Below are 24183 nucleotides of genomic sequence, written 5' to 3' on the forward strand. Positions count from 1 at the left end.
AGCAACACTGTTAACAGTTTCTGACAGCCCTTCCAAAACTGTTTATACTCACACAAGCATAGCAGTTATGAATTCTGTTCACAAACTTGGGTGTCAAAGAAATAAAATGTTCTTTATTCTTTCTTAACCAGCTTAATTTCTTTTTATTGCCCCCCCCCCCTTTCTGCCAGTGATAGAAACTTAATTTCAATCAACGTTGGCTTGCCTTCTCCCATTTTTATGATGCTGTATCTAAGTTTCAGATGATTTACTAGTGCAGAAGCAAGAGGTTGGTGGAGATGTACCTCTGGTTCCCCAGTCATTGGTTCCTGCAGATACTCACTGAGTCCTCCTCAGCTTATCTAGTCTGTGGTGACTCTTCCACACAGATAACTTCCTGTCCACTCTTTCTGGGCAGTGGCTCTGTTCTGAGCCCTGTTTGGGGGCATAGAAACTAGATGGCTGCTCCTGGACCTGGGCTGTGGATCTTTGCAACGTAATGCTCTGGTGTGCTATCATGAAGCTGTGGTCCTTCTGCCTCCCTGAAATGCAGACCATAGAGTTCTGCTCTGTGCCCCTCTAGTCTCTCTGGGCCCTGCTGAAAAAGTGGCCCTTTATCTTCCCACTGTTCCAGCAGGTTCTGATTGCTTTGTCTGAATGAGAGATGAGAAGTAAAGTTACTAGTAAAGAGAAAAACAAAAGCCCTTCATGGGAATATAGTGGTGGCTCAGGCTTGATTAGAGTGAAGCTTCTTCACCCTAACTCTGCCCTGATGCTGGAACACACGCAGATATACCTCTGGACTTACAACAGTGACTTCATTTCAAATGTATCATTGAACCCAAGGGGGTGAGAAAGAGTATGAATGGAACAACACGAATTTATCAGCACTGCTGACAACTCCCCATTATCCAGTATGTTCAATACGATTGTACTACTGATGATGGAGAGGATCAGTAGAGTCTTATTCATATATAGACAACCCTCCAACCAAAAAAAAGGGAAGGGAAAGAGAAACCTCATTAACTAAATTTAGAAGGAATGTAAGGACTTACAAATATACTTACTTTATCTCATTAACATTTCACGTAAGTATCTACTACTTGTATACCAACCACACTTTCATAGTTCCTTTTCATGAATGAAACTGTTTTAATATGATATAAACACTGCCAGTATTTCATATGAATGGAAGAAAAATACTTTTTTATTAAAAAGAAATATACCTGGTAGCAAAAACTGGGAACATCTCTGATATGCATCAGCAGGAGAATGAATAAACAGTGATACATCTATACAATGGAATACTACTCAGCAATAAAAAGGAATGAATTATTGATCATTGAAACAGTATGGCTAAATCTCTAAAATACTCTAGTGAAAGAGGCCAGGCCCCCCAGTAGTTTTTACTGTTTGGTTACATTTATATGAAATTTAGATTAGGCAAACTTACCTCAAGTGATAGAAATTAGATCAGCGATTATTTTAGGGATGGGGGATTGAATGGGAAGGGCCATGAGGGACTTTCTGGGGTGATGAACATACTATACATCTTGAGAGGGCATGGGTTACATAGATGTGTGCATTTGTCAAAACTTAAGATCTATGTATTTCACTGTGTAAAAATTTACTCAATAAAATTTTTCAACAATAAGAAAAACAAGAAAAAATATGAAATAGGGGACATTTCTGATTCATAACTTGAAGTTGAGAGACAGAGTTAAAGGAGTTAAAAAGTGAATGAATTCTTAAAAACAATTTAAGTTTTCTTAAGAAGTATCTTTACCTTCTAAGCAACTACATGATCAAGGAGTAATCTTTGTTTTGCTTAGTAGATTAGCCCTTTAATGCTTGTTTTCTGAAGATCACAGAAGGCATCCAGAGTTATAACATCTGTAGGCTCTGATGTTCTAGTGGGAAACTCGGGACTATTAGAGAACATGATGATAAGTGGCAACTAGATGACAACAGATGTTTCCCCTCCAGCACAATAATACTAGCAGAGATGTCCTATTCAGCAGAGACCAGGGAAGAACAGGAGTCACTCCTCAGAAGAAGCATCTTAGATGAGTAAGTGGTGATGCCAACAGGGATATGAGACATTAAGAAGAAAGACACAAATGAAGTTGTTTCAGATCCTATGGTACATGAAGGCCTCTGTCAGTCATCAATTGTGTATCTTACAGAAAGCCCACAATTTACAGCTAAGGAAGCTAAAGCCATGACTGGCATTGCACAGAATTGCTTGAATCAAGAAAAGCCTAGAACCTTTCCATTTTTACATATAAAAGATAAAACTACAGGATAGGAGAAATCGAGATCACAGACTTCTGCTATATTTGGTATTTTCTTGAAAATATTTATTTACTGGGCCACTTATCCTGAAATGGAGCAAAAAGATTGGTGATTTGGCTTCTTAAATTTCATTTTCTTTGACAAATATCATGTCTCAACAAAGAATATGAAAAGACTCAGATTTTAGGATGGGGGCTGAGTTATTCTAGCTGGAGTTTTATTCATTGATTAGTAGCTTAGCCCATAAGAGAAAAGAAGTGAAGCAAGCAGTAAAATGACTTCATAGTTCTTTAATGTCTTTGAGCCCCCATAAATAACAAAAACAGAAGGGACTCAATTTACTAGCTAAGTATGAGAATCATAATTAAGTGTAATTTCCAGGTAATCAGAATAAAGTAAGACTGTTGAACAATGTCCCTGAGAAGGAAACCAGATAAAAGTACCTCCACTTTGCTCAATGTCCAGCAGACCCATGGGCGGTAAGCCTGGAAGACCGTGGTGGGTGAAGGGGAGCACTAGCCATGGACACTGAAGTCTCCATACCACTGTTGAGGGATTCCCAAGGGATTTTTGTGTAATGATGATCACTTAGAGGACATATGACCTAATAGGGTTACCTGACAGAACATGGAGCATAAACCTTAAATTTTTTCAAGAACAGGTAACTAAGGGAGATTGTGAATAATGAGAAAAATCAGGCAAAATAAATATTTTCTCTGAAGGCATATCTTTGCTAGAACCCCTAATATATCAGTGGATTTTAAAATTGTGGAATTATAACTTGGTCTATAGGGTTTGATGGTCCAATATTCTGATCTTATGTGCATCTTTCTCTTTTTCTCTTACTTCCTCCTTCTTATTCCACCATCTCTCATTCTCTCTTCTCTTTTGTTATTAAGTTTATTCTCTTATTACAAATCTCTTCTCTAACCTTCCTCTCATGCTTTCTTCCCTCATGGATCTTACCTTGATGCAATTGCTCTGGGATAAAGCTTTATCTACAATAGAAGGGTTATCCAGGATGTGGCCCACTAATAAAACAAAGTGTGAACCTGGAGGCATATTATTTCCTTCTTTAATCTGTTTTAGGTGACACAAACAAGAGCTCACTCAGTGGAATTAAATGTCAAGTACATTTGAAACAAGTGAGAAAATCTTTCTTCAGGCATCATGTAGTGGAAGTCACCATAGTAGGGTGGTCAGCCTATTGTGTGCAGTAGTAGCATATTGGAAGGGTTATTTTAACCCAAATATTTGTCACTGTACTTGTTAACAAAAGAGATATCAAAATCTAAAACTCACTAGTAAAATAAGAAGAGCTTCCTTATCTTCCTCAGTAAGAACTAATGAGAAAGAATGAGCTATAAATGTAATTTGTCTTTTCACATTTAGAGCATGTTTTAGATCCTTAGAAATAAGTCATGACATCATTGAAAGTGAAATTATTCTGTCTCATGGAGTTAGCTTTCCTTGCTACTTTTTTCTAAAAACATTCCACATTTACGAAGACAATAGGTTTTTAGGGATTTTTTTTTTTAAAGCTTGATCTTTTACAAGTAAATAATCATGCTCTCTTTATCACAAAACTGTCCCTAATGGGCAAAAGTTGAGTATTCTGGTCATTGAGGTTTGAATGGGAAGTACAAGGAGCTCTGGTGTCTCCAGAAGAAGTCAGCTGAGTGCCCTGCTACCAAATGGGCTGCAGGGTTCCCTTTCCTTTGGTGGATTCACCATCCCTCATCTGTCCTGGCCTTGCAAACTCACACATCAGATTTTGTCAGCATATGCAGTGTTGGCTATACCTGGTGGAAGAGACATCTTATCTTTGGGTCAGGAAATCACAAGAGATTTTTCTTTTCTTTTTCTTTTATTTTAAAAATACTTTTTATAATCAGAAACAATATTGAAATTATTTTAGTATCTCCACTCAGAAATGCTGATGAATAGGTGATTCTGGCTCATAGAATGCCAGATTGCTGCTTCTAAGGCTGAGTCCCAGATACTGACTTCTCCTTCAGGGGCAATAAATTCTGAACAGATAATACAGAGTCCTCCATCTTGGGGCAAACAGCATGCCTCTCAGATGAGAATTTGATGGTAACTGATTGTCAGTGAGTTTCCAGGTGATTAACTTGTTTCAGCAGGGTGCCTGACTAAAGGCTGAGTGATTTCCCTCTGATCTGATCAGAAGAATGAGCCATGTAATTAGACTGCTCTTGAGAAAATAATTTTTCAGTTATTTATTTGTTATCAGGATGATGTCACCACCAGCCATTCATAAATCTCCAGTTGTGAGAAGGAGCCCAATTTTCTCATTAATTCTCCTTTTCTTTCTTGCATCCTGAAAGTCCTCTGTGAGTCACTGCAGTAGGTGGGGCCCCTAGACTCCAGGGACATTTCACTTTATCTTCCTCTGTGAGTCCTGAATGGATGCTTTGACTTGTTTTCCAGCTTAATAATTTAAAAACCAGGATGAAAAACATAATTATACCTTCAGAAGTATACTCTCCACAGCACAAATGCATGCCACATATAATTATTTATCCCCCCCAAAAAACAAACAGACACCTAAATAATAAAAAGCAAAGATAGAGAATTGACACCAAAATAACAGTGTTCAAACTGCCAAGGAGTTTGTAATAGTGAAAAACAAAACTTTGGTTCAAAGCATTTCTTTTTCTTTTATGTTTATGGTTTGACCCTAGTTGTGTTAGTCAACAAGTACCTGCCTTTATATTTACTGATTCTTTTATGTTTTTGTTAGTGAAAAAATGATAGTTATAGTGTATATGTAAAATGGTAATGTGTTATCTAAGGTTGTACATGTACAAAGGAATATTGAATTTGTTATGTATTCCAGTCCAGCAAATTCATTCTTAATATTGTCTATGAAGTCCATAACATTTTTTTTAATCGTTGTACATTTTCACTAGCAAAACAAAATCCTTTTATAAAAGAAAAAATATTTTAAGAAAAGTCATTGTATCTTTTCAAAATAAATTCTGACAGTAAAAATTATGGCAAACTCTTTGAAATTCACTTTTTTTTTTTTTAGAATCAGAGTTCTTTTCTCTTACTGGCTGCATTACAGTGGAGTGGCAAGACTATTGTACAAGGAGCCAGGAAACCTGAAGCCTAGTCCTGTTCTATCATTTTTAAAATGAGGGGTTGATGAGACCTGGTGATGTTTTAGGTGCCCTCTGACTCAGACATGCAATGATCTGTGAACTCTAGTAATAGATAAGCTTCATGTGGAATCTAAGTGTGTGATAAATAGGTTCAGCAAGGGTTTAATAAATTCAGGCTTTGCATGGTCTTTGGGGATAGCAAGCATTTCCCTTAAAAAGTCTTTTAATCATGCTGTTCATGTCGGAATATATTTTGAGGTGGGTGATTTGTATAATGTGACATGGTATTTATCGGATTCTTATGCTCTGTTTTTCATTTGGGAAAGAAGAAAATGAGGGAGAAGGTTTTGCTGTTGTTTTTAGATTAGAGTAATATTCAGTATTATTTTTCTTATTAAGCAGAGAAGCAATTCATTTCTAATCTGTAACCTGGGAGGTCACATTCCTTTTTAAATTGAAAAACAACAGTTTGTGTAACTGGGATTATTTAAAACTTCCTTCTTTCCACCAATCTCTGAAGAATATGTTCTCTAATTTTACAAAGCCCATCATTTTCCTGAGAAAATTCATTTGTGAGGACACAGTTTAAATGTTAGGAAAAATCAGCTTTATTTATCTATTTATTTATTTCCTCTCTGAACATGAAAATTTTGGACTTCTCATCATTCAGCAAATTGAAACCCAGTTCTTAGGAACTGGTAGAAATTTTCCACCAGGGAGGAATAGTTTTTCAGACCTCTAGTATTCTTCACAGAGAGAACCCATTGGGGTTAAGTACCTAACTCTACTCAATGAAGTGAAATTGTTAGACACAGAGGCAATTTGAGAAAGAGGAGCATAGGAATTTGAGAGCACTTAGGTATTGTTTTAAATTCTGGGGAATTACTTTTCTTGGAATATAGATATTTATTTACATCAGTAGGTTTTTAAAACTCACCTTGTCTTTCTGACATGGATCACTCTTTTCTTCTGTAAAGCCATGACCACTCTTTGCCCTTTGTACTATTTGGTCTCCATTAAGATCATTGTGTTCATCATGAAATTATGATTTATCTATCTTTTCCTTTATGATAATGGCATTCATGTGTGTAGTTGTACAATACTTAAATTTAATGATGGAAAAAATATTAGGAAGGTTATGTTGTCGAGTCAATATTAGGAAAGTCACCTTGATAGGCAGCACAGATTATTAGGAACATGAATAGAAATTAATCCACTGCCAATAATCATGGGAAAGTAAGTGGAGATAGGCTCAGATTGATACACAGTGAAGGGTCCTGATGATGGTTAGAGCTTTCTAGAAACCAGACTATGGCCAATATGATTCCACCCACCCACCCACCCCCGAAATCCATTCTGAACCACTTCTTTTCTCACTTTGTACATCTTCCTTCTTCCTCAACCCCCAATAATATGCTCTCCTATGATTTCAACCATATCCTAAACTGTCATGTCAGTGCTTATCCCCTTTCTCTGAAGTTCAAATACATATAATCATTTTCAACTGGTCATCTCCAGTTGTCAGCATGTCATCATCAGTTGTCAGCATAACCAGAGAGCAGTCAGTTTCCAAGCCCTGTAACTCTCTAGAGTCATGCTGTCCAATGTGGAAGCCACTGATCACATGGCTGTTGAGCACCTGGAATGTGGCTGGTTGGAACTAAGGTGTGCTGTAAGTGTAAAATACACCTCACAATTTGAAGACTTATTATGAACAGAGAATATAAGCTAGGTCATTAATAATTTTATATTAATTAAATGTTAAAATGTAATTTGAATATATTGAGTTAAATAAAACATATTATTAAAATTAATTTCACCTGTTCCTTTATATTTTTTAATGTCGCCATTAGCGAGTTGAAAATTACATGTGGCTCACATACATTTCTATGGAATAGCAATACTCTAGAGTGTGCCCAGTCTTCTCCACTTCACCTTATTTCAGGCACTATTATGTTTTACTTGTGTTACATCAGTAGTCCTCTCTTTTCTACCTCCAATCCATCCTTTGCTAGAGTAATTTTCCTAAAATTTGGATTTGTATCATGACTTTGGGTGTTTGGATCCCAGTTCTATAACTTCAAGCTGTGTAACCTTGGAAAATCACTTAATATCTCTAAATCTCAGTTTTAACACCCTCTAAATGGGGATAAAAATAGAGGGAGGGGTTTTACATAAATTAATTGAGGCATTATATGTAGAGTTTCTAGTATAGTACCTATTACTTAGTAAGTGGTGCATGAAGCCTTTCATGTACTGGTTCCCACTTTCTAGCCCCATCCCTTGCCACCTTCTCCAGGTGCCAGTATGGTTCCAACCACAGTGATGCACTGAAGTAGCTATTCTATGTGTGTGTCATAATCTCTGCATTATTTGTGCCCTATCACAACCTCATCTTTCTTCCTTGCCTGGGTAACTCCCGTTTCTCATTCAAGACCAGTTCTGGGACCACCTCCTTTAGGAGCTTTCCCTTTCTTCCTCAGTCTGAGTTAGGTACCATCTCAACCAGTGTACTCCTGTTATAAGGAATGTAGAGCTATGGAAAATGTGATGGTTGTTGGAATTAGCAAACCCTGGGTCCAAACTGCAACTGTCATCTTCACAGCTGTGTGAATTGAGCAAATGCTTAACTTCTCTGAAGCTCAACTTTCTTATTAGTAAAATGAGGACATTGATAACTATCTTATAGAGTAGTTGAGAGATTTTAATGGGCTTTGGAATATCTGGCACATAATTGAATACAATGAATAGTTATCATTGCATTGGCACCCTATATTGCAATTGTGTACTTGTTTCTCTGCCTTTCCTTCTGGAGTATAAACTGGAAAAAATGACACTTTTATTCATCTTTGTACTACTAAAGCTCACCACAGTGCCTGTGCATCCTCAACACAAGTTTGTTCACTTCAAGAATGAATTAATAAGCCCTGGACGGTGTGGCTCACTTGGTTGGAGCATTGTCCTGTGCGCCAGAAGGTCTCAGGTTTGATTCCTGGTCAGGGGCTTGTGCAAGGGAGGCAACAGATCTATGTGTCTCTCTCACTTCTGTGTTTCTCTCTCTCTCTTCCTTCCTTCCTCCTTCCCTCTATCTCTAAAATCAACTTTTTAAAAAAGAATGAATTAATGAGTGATGAATGAATAAATAACACCATTGCCTGCTAGAATAGGTTGATTTGACCACCTAAAGGGATGGGCATTCAGATTTAGATTATAATACATTATGTTGACAAATATATGTCTCACAGTCAGACTGTGAGAAATTCAAGCAAAGGACCTAAAAGACCTTGGCAGGAAGCTGACGGATTTGTTCCATCAATCCTAGTTGAAGCCATTGTACCTCCAAGTAGCAGCAACCCAGCAAGTAATTCTAAATACTGATAATTCTAAACCTTTAAATTTCAACAGTACCAATGCCTTTAGAACTTTTAAGTTTCTAGAGCTATAAAGCACAATGAGGAAGAGAAAGGTCTAGTGGGCTTGTTGAGCCAAATGGGGAGAAAGGATTTATCTGTTTGGTTTTTTTCTTTTTTCACTAGTATTTTAACACCCGTTATTCCACAAAATAGAAGTGGTTCTCCAGACACATCAAACATCTGTTGTCTATTCACTGGTTTCCTAATGCCACCTATGTTAGAATCACCTTTAAGCAATATACAGGTATCTAGGCTGCACCTGAATCCTATTTAAGCAAAACTATGGGGTATTTTATACAGATATTATTTTTCTAATATAGAGTTAATTTGGGGACTGATAATCAATATTTATAGATAGAATCATTGCTGTGGGAATTTCAACGTCAGGCCTTGAACTTTACATCAGCAATGATGCTTTTAGTTTAGAGTCACTGGGGGGAAATGGCAGATAGCCATTGTGAGGGTTGAACATTTTTTCATTTTTCTTTCTGTCAAAGTTGATGTTTCTTTCAAGCAGCTTTACAATGACTTGGAGGCCAAATAATCCTCATCTAACACTAAGTGAGAATCCCACTATAATTCGTTTGCTCCTTCTCTGTACTTTTATCACAATCACAGTCCTTGAAAAAGAATAATGTATAGTTTAAAAATAGAAAAACAGCAGTAAAAATTTCATGTAATAGGTTCTCTGTGGGGGAAAAAAACTAATATACCAGTTCTGGATGAAATGGTGGAAATCCATCATCATAATAATAGCTCACACACTAACACATTATTCTTGCTGTGTGCCAGGCACTATTCTAAGTGCTTTGGACCTCAGGCCTTAATAATAGTTCTGTTCATGAAATTGTCTTATATTCATTCATTCATTCATCAACAGATATTTATGGAATACAACATGCAAGGCATAAAATGGTGAACAAGAGACATGTTTGTTGCCCTTATGAACCTACTACTATATCTCTTCTAATCTCAAGGACATTTATTAGAATCATGTTTTATAGTAATCAAAAGAAGATTTGTATCTCCTACTGATATTTGTGATGCTTGCATTTTAAGTTTCATACCAGAAATAGTTCTCTGTTTATTCTACACACACACACACACACACACACACACACACACACACACAAATCAAAGGTTCTTGACATTGCTATTTCCTGGTATAGGAACACAGCTCAAAAGATTGAAATGATAATAATTAATTCTATGCAATATACATATAGGAAATACAGTTGTTTGCTGATTTTTTACTTATTGTGCTTCTGCCTCTAGGCTTTATGGGTTACCTGACATCTCTTCATACTTTTGTCTTCCTACTTGAATGGGTGTTCCTACTCCCTCTTTCTTTAAAATAAGCAAAATTCTGAAAGGGCATAATGCAATGATCTCCAAAACAAAGGGCATAGTGCTCTTTCCACAATGTTTGACACCTGGAATGTGAAAGTCTTTGAAAATGTTCTTTCTGCATGAAATACAGCTCTCATGTTGTTTGAGGTTCAGAGAGAGGAAACAGATCTATCTTTCTACAATAGATATGTAATGATTGTAGGTTGAAATGTCACGATGCAGAGCATTGTAACGCTTCCTGTAAATATGCAAAGTCAAATCTAGAATATTTGTAAATTTATTTTCTACTAAAAACATGGATAAATTTAGTTTTGAAATCCTGTCCTAAGGATTTATTAATCACTTCATTTTACAGTAATAAAGCAGCTAATTAAATTATTTGCAAAGTTGATGTAGTAACTCAATATCCAAAGTTTGCTTGAATTAGAATTTGTGTGTATTTCATATTAATATGTGGATTAAATATCTGATTCCATTATATTTAGCATGCTATATTTTGTAGACATGCAAATTTATTTGAGAACAATAATTTTAAACATTTACACTAATGATATCTCAAAAGAAAAAGATTTATAATTTGTAAAACGTCTTTTGATTTCAGAGATACAAGTTTTTAGTTCATTATATAAGTGTATATTACTTTGCTTATCTTTAATATTTGTAAACATTCTTATATTGGACATATATGTTATATGTAATTATTGATAATACCATCTGCCATTATTAAGTACTGACTATGAGATTGGTTCTGTACTCTGTGTTTTTTATACACTCTCATTTAATCTGCACAATAATTATGTGAGTTTAGGTGGTATTATTATCCTCATTTTACAGGTGAGAAAACTGAAACTTTGGGAGGTTAAGTAATTTAGCCACCACTGCAAGTAACTGAAAGAACTGGGATTTAAGTTTAAGTCTTCTTGGTTTCATGGTCTTTCCTTAACATGTCACAATACAAAATACCATTACTTTCCTCAAAATGTTGATTTGAACTGAATAACAGTAACTATTATATCTTTCCTTACCTGAGCAATAAACCACTTTGTGCTACTTAGTTCTCAGACTGGGGCTGCATTTTGTGTTCCCACAGGGTTGAATGTCGCAACTGTGAGACTGGAGAACAGTGTGGTGCAATTATGCACGGCAATGCCGTCACCTTCTGTGAGCCATATGGACCAAGAGAATTGGTAAGTACATGTTATTTATGTACATTATTCCAAATGCATTGTTTTACTGAGCTTTTTGCCAACAAAAGGTTTTCTTCACTCTTACAGTTCAGATGAAACCTTGCAGTATTATTTATATTATGAGTCCTGTTACAAAATATCTCAAAATTGGGAACAGTAATTTTATGATTTACTTTCAAATGCAAAAATTGAGAATTCAGCAGTACAATTGGAATTATCAATGGATCTCATTAAACATGGTATGTCATTATGATTAGATGGCTTTTTAAAATATGGGTATAATATGTGTGAATATGACATATATGACACATATATCTATATATATTTCAATAATTTGTGACTTCATAAATTCTTGTAAAAAGCTTTATTTCTAAAGTTACTTTCTCCTTGCAAGCCAAAAATGTTAGATGAGCAATTTTGTCACATTATTTTTAAACTTTGTTCCCTAACCACAGAGGAACTTTAATGATTTTATTTAAGTGAACGAGCACACTGAATAAACCAGTGTTTAAAATTTTAGTTTTATGCAGAATTGCTCAGGAGCAGGTTACTTTCCTGATTAGACTGATTAGACTCTGCTTGCCAAAGATAATTTCTTGGATTATACGTAAAATGAAACTTGAGCATTCTAAATTGAAAACAATGAAACCACTAGCCATCAGCATGTGGCTAATGAGCCTTTTGTTGTTCCTTGGTACTTCTTTCTGGCGTGAAGAGTAGTTCATTTCCCATTCTTGAAAATGGATATAAAGCAATTATTATATTATTCTGGCCCAATTCCTTTGCACCTGATAGTCTTCTCACATCTCTTCTGCTTTGCTTTTCTGCTTTCGACTTGAACTTCAGTGCTTCTCCTTTTCTCTCCCAAATCTATTTTTCACCCCCATGTCCCACATTATATTTCAAATTTATTAACTTTAAAAGTGGCCAAATGACTGGCTTCCACACTAAAAAAGCCAGGGGCATGGCGGGGGGGGGGGGGGGCTAGCTAGGCAATTAAAAGAAGATTTAGTTATCAAAATGTGAAAGTCAATTAATTTTTATAACATGGTTCTTATTTTATGCTGCTTGAATATCCCTTTTATGGCATTGGGTACATTTAATTTATTAAAAATACGAGCTTCAGAACATTGATAAATTAAAGAGTTTTTAGTTGAAATTAGAACACAAACAGAATTAATTGGATGTAAATTAAAATAATAGCTGCTCATAATTCAAGGCTCACACGGCGGTACAGTATTCCTGCAGACAAATGTGACTCTGGTACTGCAGTTCTTCTTGAAAAAATAGATGTGCTAGTACATTTAAAATAATGTACCATGATTGAATTAGTTTTCTATAAGCCTTAAAACAAAATTAAAATTTTGCCATAGTTAATTGAGCTTAGAATAAGTGCCTACTTTATAATGTTCTCCTATTCAGTAATATTTCTGGAAATGCTTGGCAAATTGTTTTTTGTTTCTACTGATTAATAGGAAATAAATAGATCTAAGAATATAATGCGAAATTTCTATTTCTGTTGCATAAAACCCTGAAGTATCTACTTTATTTGATCGTATGTATATTTAATCCTGATTGTTTCACTATATCCTAGTTTATTTAACATTAGAGTTTATACACCCAACAGGCTAGTCTTGAGTTGTGTTATATAATTAATGTGAAAAGGAAAATATTCAAAATAATTATTTTCATCCACGAAAGAAAAAAAGCATTTGCAGGTCTATATTCCCATCATAAGTACTTCCCTAAAATAAATTGTGTTGTGGACTCAAAGGGAATAGAATGAAGATACATTAACAAAGATAGGGATGTCAGTCACGTTTTACACAGTAGCTATTTTAATTTTCAATAATTTTTATACTGTATTGGGGTCCCAGAAGCAAAAATATATATTTTACCCAACTTGTGTTTACAGAAGACAGATCAATCAAAGGAAAAGTGAGGAACTCAGTTGTCAGTTAAAATACTATTATGTTTACTAAAATTCAAATATTTGTATGGTGCTTAACTGAATCCAATCAAAACTGTTGTGCGTGAGAACTGATGAAAGTTATTAGCCTTCAAACTTTAAAAAAAATATTCCTTCTTATTTTTCATAAATCTAATTCTTACTGAAGCTGTGAAATCAAGAACTACAGGCAAAGATCCTTACTAGGCTAATGCTTTATCTTTCAAAATGAAAAAGAGCATCCCCATTTTGTGAATTTAGTCAAATGGCGGTTTCATTATTTTTAGTCAAAGTTAGTGAGAGGTGACATCTGCTATCACATAGGCACACCATACACTTAGGTTTTCCCTGTTGCTGTGCTACGTGGCCCTCACGCATTTTACTCAGCTCAGCTATGTCTCCGTATTTCGGGTGCTGGCACCTAACTTCATTCATTTCTCTAGTCTGAGATAAAGTTAGTGAAATTCATTTACCTACTCCTTTAAGAGAAAATGTGCTCTCTCAGAGCTTAAAACAAAATTAGTTATGTTACCCTCTATTTTTAAAAGAGAAATTATTAAGTTATTCTCACATATTTGGAAATACATTTGAGCTACAAAGGTGAGTTTGGGCTAAAACATGATCAAACTCAATAAAAATTTGCAAGGAAGAGGTGCAGAATGGCCAGCGTCAGCCTGCAGGAATTCTTCAGATTCATTTAGTGATCATACTAATTTTCTAGTTTGGAGCCTATTTGATAATTTAAGAGTGCTGAGATTTGGTAGAAAGAAGTTATCTGCCAAACAATCATAGTTGCTATATTATTTATCAAAAGCCCTTTAAGAGGTGCTTTAGTTTTCAGAATGTCAGATATAAAGGCTTAATAACTTTACAGACTAACATTACATATTTGAACTCAAGAATAATAAATAATTTATAATGCCCAAAGGTGAATAAGTTTTATAGGCAATGCTTCTGGTTATTTTTTTCTCTTCATTTTTCCTATTCTTTCTTCTAGCTCACAATTTACTAATAAACTAAATGGATAAATGTACAAAAATGAGAGTTGACCATTCTCCCAGACTTTAGCTTTCTTGGTGAAGAAAGAAAAATATAGAATCAATGACTAATCAAAGTCTAGGGTCACCCTCAGTTTGCACATGTAATTTGAAATTTGGCAGTATTTCAAGCAACCTGCTGTTTGCTAGCAGAGGTCACAGCTGTGGAACTGGATCACGCAGGTGACACAAGCACCATTTATTACACCGCCAGGATAGGACTCTAGTATATTTAATGCACCAGCAGTAGCAATAACTATGGTGCTTTTAACTTATATAATACCATTGTTTCAAAGAACTTATATTCAAGTTGTTTCAGTTCATCCAGGTATCTACTCAGTTATATAAAATCAGAGGGGGAAAAGGTGTTCATTCAGATTTTGTGAAAAAAAATTAAAATTCCATGTGCCTCTTTGAACTTTTACATCAAATTATCCAAGTGGAAATTTGTGAGGACAAATAGTTGAACATACTCTAAAAGCTTTGGGGGGGGGGGTGGACAAACATTTTTTTAAAGGAATCTTGAAAAAGAGTTAGTTACTTAAAGGAAATTCTATTGGTGCATTTTACTCTAACGAGTCTGGTGAGGGGAATGGAGCAGGAAACAAGAGTTCTGGGCTTGGTGGGCCACTTTTCTTTGAGCAGATAATCTGACAATGAGGGATTTGGATTAAATAGAGAATCTCCTCTGACACCTGACAGCAGTAGTTTTCGCAATGGTTAAAATCAACTAGGAGCTGGTACCTATACTGATATCTGGACAACTTATAAAATGCCTCTCTTTCCCTCTCCTGCATTACCTTTCCTGCTTCTTCATTAATTTTAAATCCATGTATTTAAAGTACATGCTCAGTTGTCTTTCCAAGACGTGTTGTAGAAGCAGAATCTTTTGATATTCACCTCTCAGCTGAATCTGGCAGAACAAGACACCTGCTTGCTCGTTTGTCCACTAGTTCAGACTGCAGTCCATGCAGTGGATACCTCTTGACCCTTCTGCAGTTGTAGACTTAATCACATGGAGACCGTCAAAGTACAGGGATGAGACTGAGGATCCGTTGTGGCATATAAGAAGTGAAATAAGACAGCTTACTGCTTCTGCCATGGTGAAAACACAGTTATGCAGTGATGGGAGGTACCCCATACTTGAGCTTGCAGGATCAAGAACCCAACAAGAGAGTTATTGAAAATAAGAACCTTAATTCTCATTTCATTTGAGCTGGTATGGATCAAAGTCAGTGCTCCAAAGAATGAGTAAAAAAAAAAAAAATTAATTTAAATTTTTTAAAAATTAAGGTACCATTTCTCTTTCAGAAAGAAGAAAATTATGAAACTAAGGGAAAATAGTAGAAATGTGTGAGAAGGATATTTCTACGCCCATAATTTGATTACTTTTTTGAGGGGGTAACAGTTTTATTGAGAAGTAATCCACACATTCTACAATTCATTCTTTTGAAGCATACAATTCACAGTTTTTAGTTTATTTACAAAATTATGCAACCATTGCCACAATCAATTTTAGGATATTTCATCACCCCCAAAAGAAATCCTGCACCTATTAGATATTGTAATTCTATTTACTTTTCAAAATAATCTTATTCTTCTCATTTGATCTTAATTTACCTCCCAGTTTTTGGTTGTTGACCTTTCTGTGACATTTGCTTTGTGTCCTGGATCTGTTGACGTAGGATGGAGGGGAGATAGTAGTGTGAGCAGAGCAGGCTGTTAGTGCCGTCACAAGATTAAGATTAACAGGTAGATCGCCCTACAAGCAGTTTTGAACATATAGTAAGAAGTATAGTAAGAGTGCCTCAGGCAGGATCTCACAGCTTTGTTTCCCACAGAAAAACAAAATATATCTGTGTTCAGACATATCAATAAAAATAAGCTAACCACTGGCTAAATACAGCCTCCGTTCATGGCTTCTTCCCTCCTCGCCTTTTTCCTCCTGCCTCCTCAGGACGTGCTTCACCTCTTCCCCCTCCTCTCTATCATGTCTTACGTTGGTATATTCCTTTTTCTAGATCACCACAGGCCTTAATACAACAACAGCCTCTGTACTCCAGTTTTCCATTGGTAAGTGTTTTTAGCAATTATAGCAACTGAACTTGGAAATGTTTGTTTTAATGATAGTGTACCATCAGGATTACAGTGCCAAATGCTTTTAAATTAAGAGTAGGGTAAGTAGCAATGTTGCAGAAAATAATTTAAAACATTTTTAAAATGAAATAAAAAATGTTTAAATGCTACATTCTGTTCCCACTTCTCTCCTGCAACAAGTGATATTTAAAAATGATTGATATAATCCTAAACATCCTGTTATAGCAAAATTACCTTACTAATTATGTTTTTCTCAGATTAAGATTGAAATCTGTTAAATTTCCTGTACTCCTATTGATGTAATGAAAGAGGTAGTTATTGGTGGCTGAGAGAAACCAATTAGGGCTTCATGTTAGACATAAATAATCTATGTTCAATTCAATCATGGATAATGAAAAAATGACTGTATCTGGCAATATTTTTAAGTGCTTTTGCATTAAAACTAAAAATTCCTACTCAAAGCATTCAATAAAATAAAGTACCTTTTGATCAAGTGTTTATAGTTTTGCTATCATGTTACTTTCTGTTCAAATTTTCATAGGTGTATAGTAATAAATAACGTGTAAATTTCCAAAGGGAATGTTCTAGGTAAAGAAAGATATTGTCTTTTAGATGGAGGCTGGCTTTATTGATTTTGGTGCCATAACGTGAAAACATCCTCCAGACACAAGGATCTGGACAGCGTCCTCAAATTTCTACTGTCTGTACCCTCCTGTCTTTGGAGATTCACCATTAGTGAAAGGACTGTTTCCTTCCTTCAATTGCCTCCTAGTCCTACTTACATATCTGTGTTCTCAAAGCCAGGGACCCACTGTGGTTGATTGTGTCTAAGAGCAATTTTCTTCCAGTCATACAGTGGTTGCTTTCTTGTCAGTGTGCCTCATTTCAGCTTCTATATGTATTATGTGAAGCTTGCCTAGTTACAGTTTGGGTTATTTCCTTCTCACATTGATAACATTACCTACAATTTACAGACTCTTCAGAAATCCATATGAGGTCAGCCGCAAAAGTATCAGTAAAAACAAAATAATGAGTTTGTTTGAGTTTGTTGTTTTTTTTATCTATTATTAGCAAGCTTTCTATAATGACCATGTATGTAATATTTTTATAATCATAAACATAAAGTTTTTTTTTAAGTCTGGTGCTACAAAAACAAAAATTTTTAAACTCCAACATGACAGTCAAGTAACTTAGAGATTCTTAACCAGAATAAATACATTTACATTCACCATGCTATTAATATAAAAAATAAGCTGAGTAATGTTTTCCTGTTGATCTGTATTCTGAGTATTCTTCCTTTTTGTTAGAGCAATGAATATTAATTTCAAATATTATCTTTCTGCAATTAAAGAACCACTTTAAAATATATGCCTCACAGTTCTACTACCATTTTAATTTTATTCAAGGAGACAGAGATCTAACACCAATTAAATTATTCTTCCTTAAAGGAAAAACAAAGGTCTATTTTTGTAAAGAATATACTGTGGAGTTGGCATAGATTCTTTATTTCCTCACTTTTCAGCAGCACCCTACCATGAACAATAGAGATGATGAAAAAGGGCCAAGAAGGGAAGTTACTCAGGGAATGCAGAGCATGGTACCTGAGACCCCAAACTCAGAACAAGCACCACATCTAACGTCTTGGGACTAGACCCAAACATGTGACTAGCAAGAGCCCTTGATTTCCCCAGAATCCAGAGTGCTGCAGCCTACAGGCCTGAGAGTTGCTTGTGTTATTTAAAGAACGGATTTGAATTTTAAGTTAGAAGACAGAAACAGAATCAGGAAAGAGAGAAAGGGGGGAGGAGAAAGTAAGAGGGGTAGATAGATCAAGTTTATAACTAAAAGATAAACTTAGAAACTTTTTTTGAGTGTCAGTTTTAGAAGCAAAAGCAAAATTTTTACATGTCGTTGTTTGGGATGGAACAGAAAATATGTAGTAAAAGAAATTATAATTTATTGCTTAGGAACTTCATTGGGAAATTTGCTTACTGAATGTTGAGAATAAAATTCTTGAGAACTACACAGATTTGGGTGGCTAAGAAACAATGTAGTAGCAAACCATTACCTGTGTGGTATATGGTACTAAGGTAAATACAGTATAGTGGGCAGAACTTGGCAGCAATAGTTTTGTGTATCTCATTATTGAGTACTTGGAGTAAATAACATTATTGTGTTTATATGGATGGCATGAAGGTAAGACTGGGGCACATACACAAATTTTAAAGATGTCATAACCATGTGTATTCATCCTGAGCTTTACAAGCCCCACAATAATCAAACACAAAAATAGCAAGCACAGTCAGGTAGCCATTGCATTTATAGTCAGTTCAAAATTATATTGAGTGTGTTATAAAAAACACTGTATGTCCATAGTTCAACATTTTATATTTATTTATGTATTGTGGAATTCTTCAAATCTATACGAGTGATGTGGTTAAATTTGGTCAGTCAGATTTAGTGTCACTCCTCAGTAAGTCCTTTAGGATGTTCAGTGTTCATTGTTTCTTGTGATAATTCAGGCCTAACATATGCATTTTCTAGGGGATTCTATCATGATTTTTGACATCAGTGGCGAATTATGTTTATATGCATATATAACCACAATTGAATAAATTATTGTCCTAATGTTTTTATATTGCTCTTGTAAACATTTTCAATTACATGACAAGCGTTACCCAAGAGTCTCAAGTACCTCAGAGATATGTATACAGAAATGTCTTGAATTACTAAAGAGTGTCTTAATAAACTCTGTCATCCTAATGCAGTAATGCCCTCCCAGCTCTTCTAATATATATGTGTGTATATGTATGTGTATATAATATATGCATGCACATATATATATATATATATATATAAATATACAGACTACCTGATCAAAATGAGTTTTAAAGATAAAGCATCTTAAAAATGCAGTTCTGTAAACCAAAAATTTATCACATTATCAACATCTAAATCATCTTGAAAAGCATCTCAGAATATTCTCAGAAGAACTTTTCATTTTTCCATTCCAATGAAGGATCTCATATCTATTTCTGTGCTGAGGTATTGATCTGTTACAATTCTCACTTGATTCATTAGATTCAACTTGTGGAATTTATGGTTGTAGCCTTAGAGGCATTTACCCATTTCCTTTAGATTTCCTCTGGGATAGGAAGAAAAAATTGAGATGATGCCCTTGCAAACCATTATCTTACAGATGCCTCTAAACTGTGTTTTCCCAGGCAGGGTGCTGTGCCCAAGGGAAGTGCTGGTAGTGCTTTGTATCCGTCATTCACTTAAGAATTCACTGAATATTTTCTGTGTGTCCAGCATTGACCTGAGCTAACTTGAACAATGAAAAGATAAAGGAGTGAGAAAACAAAACACTTTTACAGTACCTAGCAGTGTGGTAGAAGGTCTGGATGTGTATAGAGCATGAGCCCTCCTGAGAACCGCCAGATTGTTATAAGCTGAGATGGTCATGTGTACAGGTCCCCATGGTGACAAATCCCAACTAGGTCTTGCAGGGTACAGCAATTCAGGTAGGCTTCTTTTTTCTTAAATTATAGATGTTGCCTAAGGATACCTGGGAAGTCTCAAAGTTAAGGGAGATTTTTACCGGTCACTCAATCTGCCAAGCTTGTTCCTAATATATTGTTAATGTGGTAGAAAAGTATCTAGACTCTTACTTGTTGTCTACCCAAGGATTGCTCGTATGGATTTGATGAAGGGAAGGTGGGAAGGGGACAATCACAACATTTGGGTCCTACAAATCTGTAGACTCTTATCTTTGGCAGTATGTTATAGATTATGTATCTATTTGTCAAGACTAATAGTTTCATCCAATACAATTATCAGTGTCACAAAATAACAAAAAATAAAGAATCTCTGAAAGCCAACAATGTGAGTCACTGGAAAGGACAAAAGTTTTCCAGGTAAAGAGACAGAGTGACAGAAGCAAGGCTTAGGATGGGAATGTGAGTGCCCTTCTAGAGTGGAAAGACTGGCCAGGGACAGCTATGAACAATGTCAGATAAAATTGTGTCTGTCAGAAGAGTTAACCTATACCAGCTGGGGGTTTTTAACTTATTTAATAGGTAATAGAGTTCAGAAAAATGGCTTCTTTTGCTCTTGAGCAATACAGAAATACATGCTTGTTCAATATAGCCCAACTCTTTCTTCAGATTAATAGAATTCATCAGCCAAATGGGCATTAAGATAAAACATTTAAAAATATATGCCATCAAGAACAAATAGTTTGGGTTAGGAGGTAAATCTGTCTTGTCCATCATGGTATTCTCAGCCCCTAGCCCAGGGACTCAAAATAAGTAGCAGCTCGTAAATATTTCTTGCCTGAGTGACAAGTAACTATTACAGAGACATTCATATAGCATGTAACCAAGTGCTAAATCGGTGTGATGCAGACATTTCATGCCAAGAGAGGATTTGGGGAGGGTGATCTGAGGCCCTCAATCAATGGAAAAGATGACCCAGAAGGAAATGGAGAATCACCAAAAAACTATACTTTTAGTGAAGCCAGTAGACAAAAATAGTAATCATGTGTTTACTAACTTGTTATTATTGAACTAGCTAGAATCTATTATTTGTCCATATATAGAATTAGTACTTTTTTTTTATGTTTTACTTACGAATATCCTAAAAATTTGGGGTTTTGTGTGCGTATTTATTTATTTATTTTACTGCTTTGTTTTCAATCATCTTAAGACAGAAGAAAGTCATTAAATCATAAATGTTTTATATTTACAGATTAAGATATGAAAATATTATTAGGGCCTGTATTCTCTGTGCATGCTGCAGAGTCTCTGAGATAAGTGAGAGCTACTCATTTTGTATGAGTATATTTGGAAAACTAAAAACTAGAAAATTATAAAAGTTAAAGGCACTCTTATTGATAAATCAAAAGATTGATTTGTAAAAGAAATCTGGCATTATTTCTTCTCAAATACATATAATGAATAAAATGCCAGTTGTAAGAGGTATTGTAGTTTCATTCAGCAAAAAGGAAGCAGGTTTTCCCCTCAGGCCTAATTCATATACTTCTGAATTACTTGGAATTGATTCAATGGAGAAACTCTCTTAATTCTTTTAGAACAGCTAATTCAGAGGGGGGAGAAATTGATCTTTCCATACCTTCATATGAATTATTGCTCGTTTCCTCTGTGAACTTACCGAAATGTATTTCTAAATCAGACTCTCATTTTTTCATGACTCACTCTTCTTGGTAAGTAAGACCTTGGGGAATTTATTATAAAATAGTGAAAACGTCTTCTGGAAACATGCAAATCTTCAATTATGAGACTAACAAAATCTCTGGTGACTTGAGCTCAAAACAAATATAAATAAAAACAAAATTTTAGAAAATGTAGTGATAAAATTAGTTTAATACATATGCTTTATAAGGTTAAATATATGTTTTATTTGAGTGTAGATTCTTGGATATAAAAGATATTAAAATTAGTTTTGCTTATGATGATTTTCAGTTTCTCAAAGACCTATACACAAAACTGAAATACTTCTATATAGGACATTTCTGTGTTATCTAAATTCAATAAATAAAGGTTTTGGAGTCATTATAATTCAGGTTATCCTGCTTCATCCTGAAGCTGACCTGTTCCTTTTTAAGGAATGTATATTGTAAGAGACCAGTTTAAATGAACTTATATATATTTCAAATCCACCTCACCGCAAGTTCTTAGGTCTTATTTTAAGTAATAAAAGGGAATATTCTGAAATATTGTAAAATTCTACTAAGCTTCTGTAAAAAATGATTGAGATTTTGTTCATTAGACTCCACCTATGAGTGAAACCATATGGTATTTGTCTTTTCTCTGACTGATTTATGTAACTTAGCATAATGCTCTCTAGGTCCATCCATGCTGTCACAAAGGGTAAGATTTCCTTTTTTTTTTTTTACAGCCAAGTAGTATTCCATTGTGTAAATGTACCAGTTTTTTTATTCACTCATCTACTGATGGACATTTGGGTTGCTTCCAAATCTTGGCTATTGTGAATAACAAACAAGAAAGAAAAAAGAAAGAGAAAAAAACCTCATGGACATGGATAACAAACAGGGTGGTGATTGCCAGGGGTGGGAGGTGGAGGAGGGTATGGAGGGATAAATGGTGATGGACGGAGGCTTGGCTTGGGATGATGAACATACAATACAGCATACAGATGATGTGTTGTAGACTTGTGCACCTGAAACTTGTATAATTTTGTTAACCAGTGTCACCCCAATAAATTCAATAAAAAAGAAAAAAACACATGATTATTGAGATTAATTACAAGTCTTTTTGAATTATTAAAATTGACATCTAGTTATTGTTACATGAATTAAAATACAGTTTGAAAGTAGATACTATGCCCTTTCCCTTTTGAAATATTTAATTCATTATCACTCACCTTGATGAGGGTTAAAAAATAGATGTCAGTAATTCATTCATAAATATGTTCTACTAATATTTATTGAGGGCCATTCAAATAGAAGGGACATAGCAGTGAACCACAGGATGAGAAGAAACTGATCACTGATATAGACTAAATAGTTTCTCCTCCATGAAAACTCATCCTATTGCCCCAGCCTGATGTCTCTGAATCCCCACTTTCTCTGTATTTATTTTATGATACTTATTTCACTCTGCTTTGATTTATACACTGGCCATTTCTGCATATCCACTTTCAAGCTTAGATGTTTCCTTGGGGGCTAAGAAGTATGTACAAGTATCCCTCTTTGTAAATAGGGCAGAATTTTGCTTATAACTAGAACTCAATAAATATGAACTGAATTTAAGTCATAGGTTAAGAAAGGGATTTAGTGATGTTCCAAATTGGTGCTCAATACTATACCCATTGTTGACTACTGAGGCAAGGAGTGTCCTGAATAAACTCAGTGGGCGATATTAGAACTTTATCTGAGGCAGCAGTTTTCACTTTCTTATCAATCAAGGACTCCTGATCAAGGATTCTTCTATCAGAGAGATCTTTAGAATATGCCGTATATATCACAATGCCTCTGCATCTACTGTGTGGAAAAAGAAAACCTAAGACACTGCCCAGCCTTCAAGGAGTTTATTATCACATAGGTGGGGGGGAGGGGGGGAGGAGTTCACATGTGAAAAAAAATAACAAGGAAGGCTAATTGATGGGGTGCAGATAACAGAGAGTGAGAGCACAACCTGTTGGAAAGTCCAGTAAAAAAAGAAGGTCCAGAGGCAAGACTTCATCATTTTGGAGGGAGACTGACAAGAGCAAGCACGTACCACCCCAGAGGGTCAGCATCACAGCAGAGATTTGGTGGATGGAACTCTGCAGGGAGACAAAGCAGGGGCCACTCCAGGCCTTGAGACCAAGGTCGGAGCCAGAGCAAGAGTAGTAATGCTGTCTCCAGATTCCTGGGGATAGGAGGGATGGTACTTAACACCTGCTGCCTAAGGTGGGACTGGGTTCTCCTAGAAAATGGGCCAAGCATGAGCACTGAGGTTAGATTATAAGGCCGTGGCCCTGGGTAAAGGAGAGCTGCTTGGCAAGGAACCCGGCAAAGCCTACATATTTTGCATTTTTTTTCTTGTGTTTCTCCCAACTTAGGCTCTAAGTGCTGTGGGCTTGGGAGGAGACTTGCAAAGGGTTGGGCACCTGAGAGTAGCTGGAAATGCATGGCATTCCTTAACTTGAAAGAGGATTGGTCCCTTTGTCCCTTATGATAGGAGTGGCAATGAAAAGGAAGGAATATAAATATTTTGGAAGTGA

The 24183-nt window shown here is 35.5% G+C and overlaps 1 protein-coding gene across 2 annotated transcripts in view; it reads left to right on the forward strand.

Annotated features, from left to right (window-relative positions):
* RELN (reelin) overlaps window positions 1–24183 on the forward strand; it is a 485569-nt gene that overhangs the window by 231163 nt on the left and 230223 nt on the right. For both annotated transcript variants that reach the window (XM_016219582.2, XM_087821107.1), the window contains exons 7-8: window positions 11256–11352; window positions 16359–16410. In XM_016219582.2, coding sequence (XP_016075068.2) covers window positions 11256–11352; window positions 16359–16410 — 149 coding nt within the window. The remainder of the gene's footprint in view (window positions 1–11255; window positions 11353–16358; window positions 16411–24183) is intronic.

This window comes from Miniopterus natalensis, chromosome 10 (assembly GCF_054644295.1).
Source record: "Miniopterus natalensis isolate mMinNat1 chromosome 10, mMinNat1.hap1, whole genome shotgun sequence".
Lineage (NCBI taxonomy): Eukaryota > Metazoa > Chordata > Mammalia > Chiroptera > Miniopteridae > Miniopterus > Miniopterus natalensis.